General features: G+C 37.1%; 1 protein-coding gene across 1 annotated transcript in view; it reads left to right on the top strand.

The window, feature by feature from the left end:
- The first annotated feature begins 6,480 nt into the window (after positions 1-6,480).
- The window catches only part of LOC110933046 (vignain-like), a 51,722-nt gene continuing 40,362 nt past the window's right edge, over positions 6,481-17,840 (top strand). The window contains exon 1 of the mRNA XM_035989255.1: positions 6,481-6,517. Coding sequence (XP_035845148.1) covers positions 6,481-6,517 — 37 coding nt within the window. The remainder of the gene's footprint in view (positions 6,518-17,840) is intronic.

The raw sequence follows: 17,840 nt of genomic DNA, 5'->3' as shown, positions 1-17,840 counted from the left end.
TCAGTGAACAGCATCGTGTACTTGTTATCACAGATTTGAGAAACCGACATCAAGTTATGCTTCAGTTCTTCAACGTAGTTCACTTTATGCAGCGTGATTTTTCCATTTGACACAAAGCCTTCACCGGTGATGTATCCACCCTTTTCACCGGCAAAATTCACATAACCACCACGAATTTGTTTAAAATTGTTCAATAACTCTTTATTTCCTGTCATGTGTCTGGAACAGCCAATATCGATATACCAAATATAGATAGCCCTCTTCAGCTGCTCCTACACTCCCCAACAAAAATTTAGTTAGAGTGTGGGACCCAAGCCATGATGGTCTTGGGTCGTCCTGATTCGTCAACATAAGAAAACTCTTTGAAATAACCATCATCGCCTCTGTGTCCACCATATCCAGTTCGGAAATTGTTGGAATGAGTCCCCACAAATCGTGGATTATACAGAGTTGACGATCTGTTGGTATAACCAGAGTTTCCATACCCTCGGCTTCCATAGTTTTGGTAACTTTAATTTTAATTCCTGGGTGGCTCAAAATTCCTACCAAATCTAGGAGCATCTTCGTGTCTTGAGAATGATCGTGGATGATTATCCGAATGCGGTCTTTGATTTGGAAATCGGGGGGGGGGGGTGACGCATTTCGGTCATTCACGAATCTGTTCTGTGCATGAGGTCTAACATAGTTGTTGTTCGAACCTCCAGAACGTTGGTCATTCTCAACTACTTGAAAAGTAACATGATTTTGTCGTCTGTGAGGGGTTTTCTTACGAGTATCATGTTTTTGAGATACATTTACCGATATGTCCCCATGGTTAATAACAACAGGTTTCTCCTCCTGATCCTGATTTTGTTGTGATTTAACATTTGGTTTGATAACTGGTTTTACTTCTTGTTTAATCACTTTGTTTTTCTCAACCTTCTGATTTTTACCATTTTTCTTTTCAACATTAACTGCTTCATTTTGTGGTTTTTCAACAAAAGGTTTCTTTTGATCAGGATCAACAAGAGATTTACCCCTGTCATCTGGAGAGTCTGCTGCTAAGTGTCCGTTCCCACGACACTTGTAGCATTTGCGAATTTTCGCAGCATTCTTTGGACGTTCCTCATGAGTGGTCGAAGATGATGAGTCGTTGGTGGAATTTTTTAAAATTTCGTTCACAAACTGAGAGCTGGAACCTGTTTGATTTTTACTTCTTCTTTGACAAAATCTTCCCCTTTAACAAACTCAGTTTTAGGGACATTTTTCACAGCCTGTTTAGTTTTCCCACGTGACTTAGATTTTGACTTCTCATTTTGAACTTGATTGAACATTTCCAAAATCTTATTGCTTATCAAATTTTCAATGTTTTCAATATTTACTTCATTTTTCTTTGAAACTCCACTCATCTTCGACTGGTCTGAGTCAGTAACTTCATCTGGCTCAGATTCTGACTCACTTTGCGGTTCAACCGTCAGAGGAGTCTTTGGCACAAAATTTGCCAATTCAGGATCAATGCTTGGCATCGATGTATAGTTATGGTTTACCGGAGGAGGCACCTTAGTATAACCAATGCCGAACATTTCTTCCTCAGATTCTTTGAGACGTTGGCTGTTAATACAGAAATTCATCACTTTGGATGAATCCCTGAATTTTTCAATCTTTCGTTGCAAATCTAAAATCAGATTATCTTTTTCCAAAATGATTTTGTTCTTTTCCAAAACACAATTTTGATTCATTTCAAGTTCAGATTTTAATTCCTGATTTTTAAGATTTCCCTGAGCCACAAGTCTCTCAAATTCAGAGATATCATTTTTCAGTGCTTTTATCTTAATTCGGTGTTCTTTATCCGAATTAGATAAAACAGCAATGAGTTCTCTGGATTTTTCTAAATCTGCAATTAAGTTTGTATTATGAAGTGCATATCTATCAATCTTAGTCACAAACTCAACACATCTAGCACATCGCTTATCTACAGAAGATGATTTTACCTCAATGCCAGCCATGAATGCACAAGCCTCGTTTTCAACGGAGTTTTCTTCCAACCTTTTAGCTTCTGCATCCGCAAATTGCTGCATTTCGGCTGTGGAGATGTTTAATTCAAAGCATTCTCCTTTTTCTCCATCTTCTGTCTTGTTTGACTTTTCAACAGTCTCTTCAATCGAGGGATCCTCATTTTCAGCAACATTTCCCGAGTCCAATTCTTCCCCAATAACCTCAGCTACAACTGCAAGTTCCTCAATGCTACTCTCTTCGACAATCTCCTCACACACTTCTTCGTTCACAATTTCAGCTATAAATGCTTGTGACACAATAGCTCCCGAAATGTCTTCCAAAGCACAACCCCAGTCATAAGCCTCAGTCACATTCTGTAGAGGTTGAGCCACCATAGCATTGTTTGTCGAAGGTGTAAGATTGTCATACCCACTTGAACGAGTACTTGAGTTAGAGGTAGCCGTTGAAGCATTGTTGTGAGGTCTTGAATTACTTCCTCGAGTATTGTTATCAGATCTTTCCATTTTCGGCTTTCGACAATCACGTGCGAAATGCCCGTAGATACCGCAGTTGTAACATTTTACTTTGGACATGTCGACTCCCATTCGAGTCTTTGTCTGACCTCCTATGAACTTCCTACCCGTCTTCAACAGAAACTTCTTCGCTCTTCGGACTAACAGTGCCATATTGAGTTGTAGATCAAGTTCTTCCATTTCGTCTTGATCTATCTGATCAAAGTCCTCATCGAGACTTGACGGTTCAACGAGCTTTCCAAGACAGAAGTTCTCGTAGGCAGTCATGAAGGACGCCAACAGATTCATGTTTTCTTCAATCAACTTCAAGCAGCTTGCATCTATCTTGGGAATGTTCAAACTTGTTCCTTGAGATTTCTGAGCTCCACTAGAAGAGTACATCCCTTGATTGGAATTGGTTGTTTCATCTGAACTGTCATTGTTGCTTATGAAGGCGTGTTCACTTGCAGGACCTTCATTCTCCGAATACAAAGCAACACCGACTCCACCATTACTACCCTTCTCCGTTGGTTTTGACGCCTTATATAACTGAGGATCTTGGATCTTCTCGAAATCAGATGCTTGATCTTCCATATTCCAAGCATAACCCCTCAGTTTCTGAACAGCTTCTTCCAATGAGAGCTCTTCATAGAGAACACCCTCTCTGATCAAAGCGGTGTACATATTCCATTCTCTGGAAAGACAATTCAGAAACTTCTCAACCTTCTCAAATTCAGTGTAGATACCCTCTTGACTTCTATCAAGTTCGCTCAACAGATGATAAAATCGGTTCACTGTGTCATCAAATGATTCATTTTTCAAAGCCTTGAACACAACGAATTGAGTCTTCAAGCGTTCGAGACGTCGCTTCTTGTACATCTCATTTCCTTCATATCGCTGGATCATACTATCCCACAATTCCTTTGAGCTATTTCTCTTACGGAACGTATGAAGTATAGATTGTGTCATGGCCATCGTTATCATTGACATAGCTTTCTCTTCACAATCATAAAATTTCTTTTGATCATCAGTGAGAGCCAAATACGTATCAATCGTCAACGTACGTACTGGAGTAGCTCCACATCCTTTAACGATACACAACCAGATTTTGATGTCTTTTGCTGGTACATATCTTTCAAAACGCTCCTTCCACTCAGGAAAATCAAGCTCGTTTATCAACAAAGGAGGTTTATCGCTACTTCCTACCTCAGCATTGTGCTTGAGGTTTTGCACCATTGCAGTCAGATTGTTGTTTGCCATTTCACAAACCAACAGTGACTTACCAAGCAAGAACTGACCAAACTCGGAGGGAAAAAACGGAGTGAAGTGTCTGAGCTTTAATCATAGTGTGAAACCCGGATCACAGAACCTGAAATAAAACACAAACAACAGAAAACTCGGACTACACTGTTAGAAATTTAGACTCAGACTACTAAAGGTTAAAATTCGGACACAGTGAACTTTGGACTAAAATTCGGACTTAACTAATCTCAGACTCTAAGAGATACTGAGTAAAAGTCAGACAAGCAAAAAGTCGGACAAGCAAACACAAAGTAAAAAGTCGGACAAGCAACCACAAAGTTTGGACACTTAAAAGGACACAAAGTTTGGACTCCTAAGAAAGCAAAAAAATTCGGACCACTAAGACACAAAACTGACTTATAAAACTCAGACTATAACTTGAGGGACAATAAAGAAAACTTGGACTATTAATGAAAAATTCGGACTCAACTATAGTTAAAAATTCGGACAACTCACACTTCTTAAAAAACTCGGAACCCTAAATAAAATCTATAAAAATCGGACACACTAAAAAAAAGGAAACAAACAAAAGGACTAAAGGAAAAAGTCGGACTACCTTTAGCTATTGAACCTCGGACCTACTCACAAACTAAAAGTCAGACCTACTAAACTTTATCAACTAAAAAAAACTTCGGACACCACTAATATTAAAAAAATAAACTAGGACTAGGCAACTATAAAGAGTTAAAAGTCGGACTACTAGAACCTATGACTTAAAACTCAGACAACTAATATATTAAACTAGCACCTAAACTAATATTCTGACAAAGTCAAACTATAAAGTTCTATCATCTAAAAATTCTAACTATATCACCTAAACTTCGGACAAAGCAATAACTATAATAAAATTATGACTTCCCTTAAAAACTCACCACACTCTAAGAAAAAGTTAAAAAGTTCGGACAAAAAAAAGAAGATTTGAAAACTCAGACTCTAAAGATTACTAAAATCGGAATTTCTAGACAATTATATCAAAAAGTCGACCTACCTAAGGAACCAAAAACTCGGACACTATAAAGACAAAAGTCAAAATTCGGACAAACTATCTAGAAATAGTAAATAAAAGGTTGAACTATGGACTACTACTAAGATACTCAGACTCTAAATAACACAAAAAGAGTTCGGACAATGAACAAAGGTCGGACGGAATGATTTGAAACTCAGAACAAGTCTCAAAACTCAGAAGAAACCAATCTTCGGACTATCTCCCCAATGTGACTACACACTGGTTCAACAATACCCCGGAGACACAAAACACAGAATGTAAACCACGGACAAGGCTTCCAAAGATCAAACTCAGAATCTTTTTCACCTTCAACACTCTGTATGAGCAAGAACCAAAAACCCCTGTAAAACCCAGATGAAGAATAACACTAAAAATCACTAAACTACTCAAAATCCATCATCAAATCACTAGATATGAATGAAGAATCATGAATAAAACACAAAAACTCACTAAACTCTCACTAAACCCTATCAAAGTATGAACTTTTCTCACAAAAAACCTTCAAACTAAGAAACACCTACAGTAGTATGAGCACACTGCTCTGATACCACTTGTAAGGCCTCCTAATCCAAGATCTCACTCAGCTAAAGCAACCAACAGGTGTGCGGAATCCACCTGATGATCAACCACTGCAGATGAAACACTAGAATGCAAGGATTTGAGAGAGAAATCAAGAATACACTGAGTATTCTTGATGAGGAAGATGAAGATGAATGACGTCACTCACACAAAGCAGCCGCCAGACAAAACATACACAATGATTAGGGTTAGGTGCACAGAAATTCACACAGAATCGTTGCCTTGTCTATTCCACATAAAGGTATATATACAAGGCAAAGCCCGGACTTTCAAGACTAACTAGAATGCCCGGACACAACATATAGCACAAAGCTCAGACCTTTTGCCTAGACAAAACTCAGACAAAGGCTACACACACAAACTCTGACCTTAGTCCATACAAAAACTCTGACTAAAGAAAGCATCTAAAACTTGGACAAAATGTCCCTAGGATCAACTTGGGACTAATTTTCAACATATGTACAATAAAGACCCTATGACTTGGGAGACATGCACTTATCACCTAAAGTGCATTAACATCTTAGAGGGTATATTATTAGAAAAAAAGTAACGAACTGGAATCAGATCGTTATAAGCTGTTGTAATCAGTTGTAAAGATCTTATCTCCATAGTGAATTGACTCTTGTTCCTCTTATGATTCTTCTCAATTTCTTATTGCAATGTTGGTATCAGAGCAGCTGTTCAATCATCTGGACGCCCTTGAACTTAAACCCTAATTCATCAAATTCCGCATTCAAATCGATCAATCAGCTTTCGTACAATTCGCTGAAATTGATCACTCTTCCGATCAATCAATTTAAACTCGACTTCATTTCAAATCACCGAAATTGATTACTCTTTTGATCAATTTCACTTCGAACTCATCGATTTTGTTCTTCGTTTTCGTTTCAATTCAAGGTTACGGCAATCTACAATTGCGTGTTTTTTCAATAATCAAATTGGGAAACTTAGGGTTACGATCGTTGTTTATGCCGATGAGACACCAAGAAATGGAAAAATTGGAAAAGTTAACTCAAGACAGCGCAAGAGTAATTGAAGGGCAACAAGCAATTTTAGATCAGAGCTATCAGATTATTGCAGATCAGTATGACAACATTAGTTACTCAAATGGCGGAGATTAACAGCAAATTGGGTAATGATAGGGGTACAAGACACCAAGATCAACGGCTGGTTCGCACGGTCGGCTTGATTTCCCAAAATTTAATGGTGAGGAATTTTAAGGATGGATTATTCGTTACAGCCATTCTTTGTAGTAGACGACCCCTGAAAATGCAAAGGTTCATTATGCTGTTATCATTTTTGAACTGATGTTTTAGGGCATTTGATTAGAACAGGATACAAGTTGATTGATGTAGAACTTATCTCGAAACGGTGCTCCAAACGACTTAAATTTTATCAATTGGAAGTTTAAACACCTGAATTGAAGCATCGTTTCCCTCATTTGGAACACCGTTTCGAGGTAAGTTTTACATCAATCAACTCATATCCTCGAAATTCGGAAAAAAACTTAACTATGTTAAATTTGTTTACAATGGAGATGCAGTGAGAAAAAAAAAATACTTAAAGGGTGGGACTGCTAGTGGTAATATTCAATGGTGATAGTGCCAATGGCCAACCACCTCTAGGTGAGATTATTAAAATCCAATTTCCTCTTTTTTTAATTGGTGCTTGTTTGGTTTTGTTTACGCTTATTCGCTTATATTCATGCGTGTTCGTTCGTTTATGCTTGTGAACCGTCTGTTATGTCTATTCTTCATGTTATATAATCTATCAAGAAAATAAATCTCATAATCAAACATAAAGTAACAAAAAAAAAATCTGATTAGACATGTTTTCTCTCTCGGATGGTTACATATAAAATGAAGAGTGAACATAATTAAAATTGTATTCTAGAGTTCAACATTTTTAGTTACGGGAGATTTAAGAGGGAAATTACTATGCCCATACATGTTGCAAACTCCTTGGATACTCGTACCGCGCAGCATACGAATATATCCCTTCTCTCCCCATCCTTCGCCCCATGAGTTCTTAACAATCCAGTACTTGGTTCCGTCAGGATCCTTGATCGTATCCAACTATCAACATCGCGTGCATCAGCTCCATTCCACATGGTCCACTAAAAATTCCCTAAACACCATGAACTATTAAACAACATATCGATAACAAATGAACGATGCGTGATTGAAATGTTACCTCTTTGTAGAACATGAAACCGTCACCACCAGGATCCATTTGAAAAGTTAGAGGCTGATGTGCCACTGCTTTCAATAGCGCTTCTTCATGGTGTTCTGACAATTACTCAGATCCATCAACGAGTGATGACCATACTGGTTTCAAAACACAGATTGTTAGAATCAAATACAAATAGTTTTTAACATGCGAATGATACAAAAAACTAAAGTACGTATGTTCAACTAGAAGAATTACTATTACGGTATAGTTTTAAAGTAGCGATAATATTACTCTAGTTCATCTGTTGTAGAGTAATAAGTATTACACTTCAACAAAATGAACTATAGCATTTATTATTATGCATTTACGCTACTTCAATAGGGTAGTGTAATAATACTTACAGTGGTTCGAACATAATTGCTATAATTATTTGTACAATTCGTACCTTAAAAGTTGTTTGTACTTGATATAACAAGGATTGTAATCTAGTTATCTATACTATATTCATTAGTTTTGTTTGTACCTTAGATGTATGGCATATTTCCCTTTTATCTACATAAGGGTAGAATTCATCTGTAGCTATACCTCCATGCTCTTTGACGAAAGTAAATACGCCACAGACCTGCCCTCCGTCGCAATGGAAGGTTCTTGTAAGTGCAGTTCCTGCCGGGTAACTGTCGCTTATCAGTTCTGGTCAACCAAAGCAGAAGTCCAAGTTAAAGTCAACCATAATGAAGAATTCAAGACCACATGAAGACCATGCATTGATCAAGGGGGAGTTGTTAGTGCACTTAGGGTGAAAAGTGAATGCCTTCAAATTGTTAGGGTCTTTATTGTACATGTCTTGAAAGATAGTCCTAGCTTTGTAGAATTCATCTGTAGCTATACCTCCATGCTCTTTGACGAAAGTAAATACGCCACAGACCTGCCCTCCGTCACAATGGAAGGTTCTTGTAAGTGCAGTTCCTGCCGGGTAACTGTCGCTTATCAGTTCTGGTCAACCAAAGCAGAAGTCCAAGTTAAAGTCAACGATAATGAAGAATTCAAGACCACATGAAGACCATGCATTGATCAAGGGGGAGTTGTTAGTGCACTTAGGGTGAAAAGGGAATGCCTTCAAATTATTAGGGTCTTTATTGTACATGTCTTGAAAGATAGTCCTAGCTTTATCCTTGGAAATTTTGTCCAAGTTTTAGGAAAACTTTTGTCTGAGTTTTATGTTTAGGGCAAAAGTCAGAGCTTTGTGTAGATTGTGTTGTCCGAACTTTAGTCCCTAGTCTATATATATGTGTTGTATAGGATTAGGGCAAACATAGACAAAAGGTAAGACAAGAACGAGAGAAAGAAAGAAGCTTTGTGCACCTCTCCAGAGAGACTATGTGTTAGTGAGAGAAAGCTAGGTTTAGATCTTTGTGATCTAAACCAGCTTGTAGATGATGTATACTCCTTTGGTTTGTGTAATCTGTGATGACTGATTCATCAATAAAGAGATTCATCTTCTACGTATTTCTATCTTGTTCATATTTTGTTCTTCATGTCTTGAATCAAGTGCAATGTTTGATGTTCGTCATCGATCCGGTGCTTTCACAGTGGTATCAGAGCATGGTTACCAATTCAGAATGGTCTAACCGCCTTCTGAATCACCATTGCTGTTGATTTGATGTTTGTTTCTGCCAAACATCTTAAAGACTTGAAGATTTTGCAGAAAAATTGAAGAAAATGAAGCTGTTCGTGGTTGTTTTGTTCTCCAAGTTGTTGCAGATATGAGGTTTGATCCAAAAATTGCTGTGTCCGAGTTTTTCTTAGTGTTAAACCCATCTGAGTTTTAAAACTCTGTGTTTGTGTTTCCGGGGTTTTGGTGAACCAGTGTGAACTCACATTGGGGAGATAGTCCGGAGATTGGTTACTGGATCTGAGTTTTGAGAAACTCTTTAATTGTTCTGAGTTTCAAAGTTTAACTCCTGTCCGAATTTCAACTGTCCAAAGTTTTAACACAAGTCCGAGTTTCACTTTGTTTTTACTTGGGTCTGAGTTTTAACACTAGTCCGAGTTTTAGCTTTGAGATTCCCTCATTTTCCTTGAGCTCAAACCATCCGAGTTTCTTTGTGAAACTTTAAGGTATGTTCTGAGATTTCTTTTGTGTGTATTCAGAGTTTTGCAAAAAAAATCATCAGAGTTTTGCAAAAAAAAAAAAAAATCATCAGAGTTTTGCAAAAAAAGTTTTGCAAAAAAAAATCATCTGAGTTTTGCAAAAAATCATCAGAGTTTTGTGAACAAATTGATCAGAGTTTCACTATTCAGAGTTTAAAATTTTATGATTCCAGGTTTCTAATCTCTCTTGTTTCCGAGTTTAGTTTCAATCAGAGTTTTACGAAGTTTCCGAGCTTATTTTTGTTTTAATGTCTCCGAGTTTTACAAGTGTTCAGGTCAGAGTCTTTTTTTAGTTCCGAGGTTTATCAGTTTTTGATTGTTCCGAGTTTTGAAAGGACGTGTTTCCGAGGATTTGAAGGATTCTGTTAACATAGTTACCATGTCTCTGAGTTTTACAAGTCCGAGTATGTATGTTCCGAGTTTTGAAAGGTCACCGAGTATTAAAGTATGAATGTTCCGAGTTTTAAAGACAGTTCCGACTTTTTTTAATTACCTGAACCGTGTCCGTTTCTGAGGTTTCGGTCCGAGTTTTGTTAAAAACTTCTGTCCGAGTTTCTTGTTCGGGGTTGATAATCCGAGTTTTGGTTGTTCCTTTCGTTCTGATGTTTAACAACAATTTGGTTGTTTCGAGTTTTTATAAATGTGAAACAAGGTTGTTCCGAGTTTTTAACTGTCAAGACTGCTTTTCCGATTATTAAACAGATCAAGTCTGTTCGTCTGACTTTTGAAATATGTTGAGGTTCCGAGGTTCAGAGGTTCCATGTTTTGCACAGTTCAATAATATGTCCGAGTTTTGAACAGTCACTATGTTTGTCTCCGAGTTTACAGTCTACTGTGTCGTCTACTGTGTCTCCGAGTTTCATGTGTGTCAATGCTTTACAGTCTACTGTTTCCGAGTTTTAATCGTTCCGAGTTTTCGAGGCTCCGAGTTTTGAACAGTGTCAACATATTTCCGAGTTTTTACCAGCTGTGTCCGACCTTTTAACAAGTTGAACCTGTTCCGACTTTGAACCTGTTTCGATTTTTCAACAATTTAGGACTGTTTGATTTTTCCAACTGTCTGGATCTTTATCACAATCTAAGTTTGAGGTCCGACCTTTAAATCTGGTTTCGTGCTTCCGGGTTTCTTCAGAGTTTCCTTTATTTCCTTGCTTGTTTCGAATTTCTTTGTACTCTAAGTACTATTCCGATGATCTGATTCGAGGTTTCAAGAGCTTTCGGGTTTTACGAGTTCTGAATTTTCTAGAATTCCGGGTTACCTGGGGTACCAGATTTACAGCTAAATTTAGAAGTTTGTGTTGTTCGGAAGTTTCAAGTTGTGCATGTTCCGAGTTTTTCTAGTTATTCCGGGTTACCTGGGGTACCGGATAACTAACTAAGAGTCAGAATTATGTGAAGTTTGGAAACTTGAAGTCGGTTTCAGATTATCGAAAAGTTTTATGGTACTTATGTTGTCCGGATCAAGTGAGGAGGTGAAGAGAATACGACTTGCTTGGATTTTTGTATTGTTTATAAAGAAAAAGGGGGAGTAAAAATTTTTGAAATTCCTATTTTCTTTGTAAATCAAAAGCTCGTGATGATACATCGAAACAAGTTCATGTTTACTATCTTTGAGATTATCTTAGTGTTAATCTTACCGGTGGCAAAGTGTTTATAACATGAAGCAAGTTAGAGCTAGTGTATGATTGAGTTTTGTCAAGTTTGTTCGAGGTTCAATCAAGTGTTGACGTGATGAAGCAAATTGTTCGTTTGGCAACTAGTTGGAGGTCATGCCTTTATCGTATGCCGGTTAGAGTAGAGAAGATTAGTCTTCTTGGTACCTCTTCCAAGTGGGTTGAAGATCGCTGTGCTCTACCTAAAAGATCAAGTCTCGGCTAAAGTTGAAAGCATGCATCATATCATCAGTCAAGGTGGAGTTTGTAAGTGCAGTATCCGGTGATTGAAGATTATCGATGCCACACAGAACTGATGCAACAGTTAAGGGGGAGACTGTAAGTGCAGTTCCTGCCGGGTAACTGTCGCTTATCAGTTCTGGTCAACCAAAGCAGAAGTCCAAGTTAAAGTCAACCATAATGAAGAATTCAAGACCACATGAAGACCATGCATTGATCAAGGGGGAGTTGTTAATGCACTTAGGGTGAAAAGTGCATGCCTTCAAATTGTTAGGGTCTTTATTGTACATGTCTTGAAAGATAGTCCTAGCTTTATCCTTGGACATTTTGTCCAAGTTTTAGGAAAACTTTTGTCTAAGTTTTATGTTTAGGGCAAAAGTCAGAGCTTTGTGTAGATTGTGTTGTCCGAACTTTAGTTCCTAGTCTATATATATATGTTGTATAGGATTAGGGTAAACATAGACAAAAGGTGAGACAAGAATGAGAGAAAGAAAGAAGCTTTGTGCACCTCTCCAGAGAGACTATGTGTTAGTGAGAGAAAGCAAGGTTTAGATCTTTGTGATCTAAACCAGCTTGTAGACGATGTATACTCCTTTGGTTTGTGTAATCTGTGATGACTGATTCATCAATAAAGAGATTCATCTTCTACGTATTTCTATCTTGTTCATATTTTGTTCTTCATGTCTTGAATCAAGTGCAACGTTTGATGTTCGTCATCGATCCGGTGCTTTCACAGTTCTGTCGCTCCAATCACAATCAAGAAGTTGTTGTTCTCAAAATGATAAGAGTTGACCTGTTCTGATGGCGTTTATTCCTTCAATTGCACCCACCGCAGCAAATGCGAAACAACTTCCTGTAAACTCGACACCAAAATTATTTGTAACTATGTGTGCTAAATATGGTTACAAAAATATAACATCATTGTTTTGAATATAGATAATTGTTTGTGTTATATATGGTTAAAAAAGATATATATAACATTATCAATTTGACTATAGATAATTGTTTATGGTTACAAAAATATAACATTATTGAATATATAGATAATTGTTTGTGTTAAAATATGGTTACAAAAATATTTGTTTTTGAACTGCAGTTTTTTTAATCTCTGGTGTCTGTGGGACTTGAATCCAAGACTTTCCCTTTCTAAACACATGTGTTTAAAGACTTTGTCTTTATCAATGGACCATCACCCCATTGGTTGATTAGAAGAATATAACGTTAGTGTTTTGAATATATAGATAATTGTTTGTGTTAAATATGGTTACAGGATCATATCACTACAAGGGTAATCTAAAGTTACTATTTTATGTATTAATTTCAATATAAATATATAATTAACCAACCTTAGTTATAGAGACAAAGGGTGGTGTTAAATTTACCCTCTTCTCTCACAAACTTGGGAGAGGGCCCACCCCAAAAGACTAACTTGTATGTAAATGAGACAAAACGTGTTACCGCACTGTCCTTGATTTTTCATAGGGGTGACAGCGTTATGTTCCCTCCAATCCATCCTCGGTGGAATAGCGTTTATATCCATATCATTATAATTGGAACTCAAGTTGGTCTTACGAATCCCGTGAAGAGCAATGAAGTGGCCACCCTTCGAGTCGGCATGGGTTTTCCTAAACTCATGGTGAGTCATGGTAGCAAACTCGTTTATTTGCAACTTGTATCCCAGGTTCATCTTGTTTTTCTTGTGAATATTTCGTACGTTGTGCTTGAATACATTGAACCGTTGGGGGCTTCTATCGGTCACTTTGTGGTGTTCTCGGCACCTGTCGTACAACCCTTGGAATCCCTCCTCCGATTCGAGTTCTTGCTCATGGTAATTGAAGCTTTCCACAACTCCTAGTATCAAGACCAAAGAAAGTGAAAAAAATATAAAATTGTTGATCTTCATTTGGAGGAAAATGGTGTAAGAAATGAGATTGTTATGATCCAAGTAGTACGCATTTAAAAGTGCTTATTCTTGCTTGTTTTTAGGATTTATATGTGGAGGTTTTTTTATGGTGTCAAGGGAATGTATGGATGGATGGTTAAGCTGATTTGAATGTAAAAACTAACTAAATTTAAATAAAGGATACCTAGATACCTTTTGAAAAAGCAAATATTAAAAACTAATGCATTTATATATAAAAATAAACAGTAAAAGTTGTGTATGCCACCAACTTTGCATAATGTATGTATACATAATTTGTTTACATATGCGTTAATAAAAAAGCTAGTAAATTTACACCTGTATAGGTTTAATACATTATGATTTAATAATTCCAGTTATGTTAGTTATATAAAAGTTGTAACATTATCTTAACAACCTGAAAACAAAGTTAAATGATTAATTATATATTATTATTATTCATTTTCGTCTTAACTATATGTATATTCATCTTCATCTTAACTATATGCAAATGCAAATTCTCTTGACTTTTTTATTCAGCTTTATTTTTGAGGGTTTAGTTTGTATTCATGTAACAACTCAACTTTTTAGGTAATTTTTAGGAATATTTTGTTCTAATTTTTTTAAGAGAGTGTATGATGCCCTTACAAGGATTCAATAAGTTTACAAACTTTCGTTTAGGTTGCGTGGTGTGGGATAAAACCCTTAGGGTCTTTGTCACGCCACATCCGCACCACATAAATGAGGGGCTTTATCATTAACTTGTATGGTTTAAGATAACACTTTTGTAACTTTTATGAAAACCATGAAAAGGAGTTTAAATCGGTGATTAAAAAATTAAAAAAGGATAAAACCGAGCTAACAAAAATGGTTTCCAGAAAACAAACGGACATAAATTGCTATATCAATCGCTTTGAGATAATGCAAAAAGAAATGGCTTGTGTTAAAACTGAAAGGGAGGCGATCCGGCTCAAGTTAGACAGCTATTTAAGCTCTAGCTATGTGTTGGATCACATCATTGATGTTCAGAAAGAGAAAAGGGATGTCACATGCATTGGATATAAGAAATGTCCACCACCTGTGAGACACAATTATGATGCCATGCCTGATGAAGAGGATAGAACTTATTTTGAACCATCTGTTCCTTTAGACATTGAGGAATTTGCGACCGGACTTGGATACAAGAAGGAAGTATCATCAGATTCGGATGCGTCAGCAGATACATGTGTGTCTTCTGCTGAACAGAATCAGGATCCTCCAGTTAGTTATTGTTGAGGATGCTTATTCATCTGATGATGAATCTGATGATACTAACTCAGCCCAGTCTGATGTGGTTATCAAAGAAGAGGACATACCTCTCGAGAATCACATTCTATGTGATCCTCCCGCAAAACCTGCTAAGACTGTTCAGGTCGAGTCCACATCCACTTCCTCACAAGAGTCTGAGAGTGTGAATTTGCTGTACACTCTTGTTGGTGATAATAAAATCTATTCTGACAAAGATTTTCCGATTAAGAATGTAATCAATCTTTAATCAGTAAAGTTTTTGAAGATTTGACAAGTTGGTTTTTGGAAAAGTCAGCTTCACACGTTGTGGTAACACAATGTCTGCCAATTCCAAAGGCTGAAGTTCGAAAACAACATGGCAATCAAAGATTACCAACTGAGAAAGCTCAGCAAAATCGCACCAAACCAAAGGGTAATTACCGACTCAAGGTCAAAAGAAACAGACCCAAAAGAAGAACAAAAGGGTGAACTTTGTGAAATCGACGGGAACGGATAAAATTCAAACTTTCGAAAACAAATCCAACGTGGATTTTGTTAAACAAAGTAAAATTTTGAAAAGAAACAGTCAAAATAATTACACACAACACACAAACGGTTGTGATGTAGAACCAAGTACCTCAAGATCACCAAGTTCATCGTCAAGTTCTTACAGTTATGATACTCCGAGGTTTGTTAAGCGGAGATCATGCTTTGAATGTTGTGAGTACGGGCACATTGTCAGAAAATGTCCATATCTCACGAAAGGAAAGGAAAAGGCTGATGCCCCCCGTGGTAACAGTTACCATAAAAGATCTGTTTCACCAAGACAGGACCCTCATCTTGTTACACAACAAGAAGTGAAACAAATAAAGAAACAACGGAAAAATGTTGAAAAGGTTTTAAAACCGGAGGTTGTCCAAACGAAATCTGTTAAATCAAATGTTAAACATGAAAAACAAAAACCGATTTGGAAACCAAAATCGAAAACCGTTTCAGGGGGAGCTACATCAATTCCGAATCATCGGGAAATGGATGTTACAATTCTCGATGATGAAGGACGACCAAGTCTGTGAAGGCTTGGGTCCCCCTCTCCAACTAATCTCTGAATGAGTGTGCAGGATGTTCCAGGAGGAACTATTGATAGTCTTAGGATTGTTGATAGTGGAGCGTCCATGCACAAGATCGGCGACATAAGGCTCCGAAATACTGTTACATCTAGGAGAATATTGTTGCCTATGATAGAGAGAGGAGAAAAGAAGACAAAAATGTCTGATGAAAGAATGTGGTTGAATGAAGTTGAAAAATTCGACAAGATGAAATATGTGCCAAAATTTAGTTGTTATGGTTTTTGATCGGCTCAACATGATAGATTTCAAATGAAAAGTACGCACCTGCAGCAAGTCTGAAGCTTTTTGAAGATTCATGGATTTATCTTTCACAACAAGTTCAAAGTCCACAAGGTGAACGTGTAGTGTACTTTTCTCTACTTTGTGATTCAAGAAAATGTGTTTGTTGAACAAACCAACCTGGTGTGGATGCCTTGGCGTGGATTGAACAACCGCACACTACTTCTCAAAGAGAAAGACAAAGACCTTCGCTGGTGCAATGTGGAAGACCAGCCGGACCCAGAGGTCTATGATCTTGTTGCTGTGAAGAGATTTCTCGATTAATTGAAGTAGCTGATAAATTGACTTTGAAGTCTACACTGGGTGGATATCCAGTTTGGGAGAGCACTCAGATTCCTTGCAATGCACAAAGCAGTTGCAGGATACGGTTTTAAATTTCTAATCTCTCCTATATTTGTCGATGTTTAAGCTGCTTTATGAATTATTATCATCTCGTATAGCACTCTTTGACTTGACACGTTGAACTCAAATATCACCTCACACGTGATTGTTTCACTATGAAACTTGTCAACTTTGTCATGGTCCGCACCGCTTACCGACATGCCAACTGATTCTACCAAAAAATTGATAAATCAATTCTGATGAAAACTAATTTTGGTAAAGGACATTGAGGTAAAACATGAGTTAATCCGACAACGGGAAATCGTTTTTGTAAATACCTTTGTGTCTTTTAAATTTATCTTAGTTTATTGATTTTAGGGGGAGTAAATCCTAAATTTGAAAATCCAAAAACATCAAAAAATTTCAAAACACAAAAATAATAGAAAACCAAAAATGAGTTTCCTAGCGAGCAAAAGAGAAAATGATAGTACATCAGTAGTCTGTCTAAACCTCTTTAAACCTTAAATGAAAAATATGTTAAGCAGCTCTATATAAGGTGTATCGGTAGGTTCACAATCATTTTAAAGTGTGCAGGGTGATATAAACTTAAATCGACTGAAGACCAGGTGGGAACCACACATTGGCATATGGTCTTAGTACAGAAATTTCGTTTGAGAGATTGCTGAGGTTCTGAGATATGTGGTCTTTATGCTGTTTATCATCTGGGTATCATGGTTGTTTCTTTTACTGAAACAAACGGAGACGAAGTCTAGATCTTCCATGATACTATACATACGTGTACATATTGCATTCGACCTCAATAAGTGATAAACAATCACATGTCCATCAAAATAAGTGATAATATGTCACATTTATCCAGGAGTCAAGTTCGTCTCTTTGCTGTACGAAAGTACTAACCTGTTCACGGACTTGCTCTTGTGCCCTTCATGCATCTGAAAATCAAGTTCCTCATCAATAAGTGATTCTATCACATAGGGCTTGTTTTCAATCAAAATAAGTGAGTTTCTCACATTTTCATATACGGTCAAACATATGATAATCGGTATACTCACCTTTAAGATGAACCCTCATGCATACCTTGATACGGGAATGTGTCGTGTGTGGATGAACACCGGTCGGTAAGTATAAATCATACCTTAACATATCCCCTCGCCATTATTACATCTGATAAGTTGAGCTTATGTGGACAACAATACCGATAATCGTTATAGGGTGCTTATCTAAATATTAACTAATTGAACAAAAAGAGCGTTTTGGCATGATCGTACACTGATATGATTCTCTTACTCTCGAAACTCGTAAAAAGATTGTCTGTAAATATTTATTTAATGCTTTCAG

The sequence above is a fragment of the Helianthus annuus genome, chromosome 4, assembly GCF_002127325.2.
Source record: "Helianthus annuus cultivar XRQ/B chromosome 4, HanXRQr2.0-SUNRISE, whole genome shotgun sequence".
Taxonomy (NCBI): Eukaryota; Viridiplantae; Streptophyta; class Magnoliopsida; order Asterales; family Asteraceae; genus Helianthus; species Helianthus annuus.
Note: the sequence above shows the minus strand (reverse complement) of the source record. Positions and strands in the feature narration are given on the sequence as shown.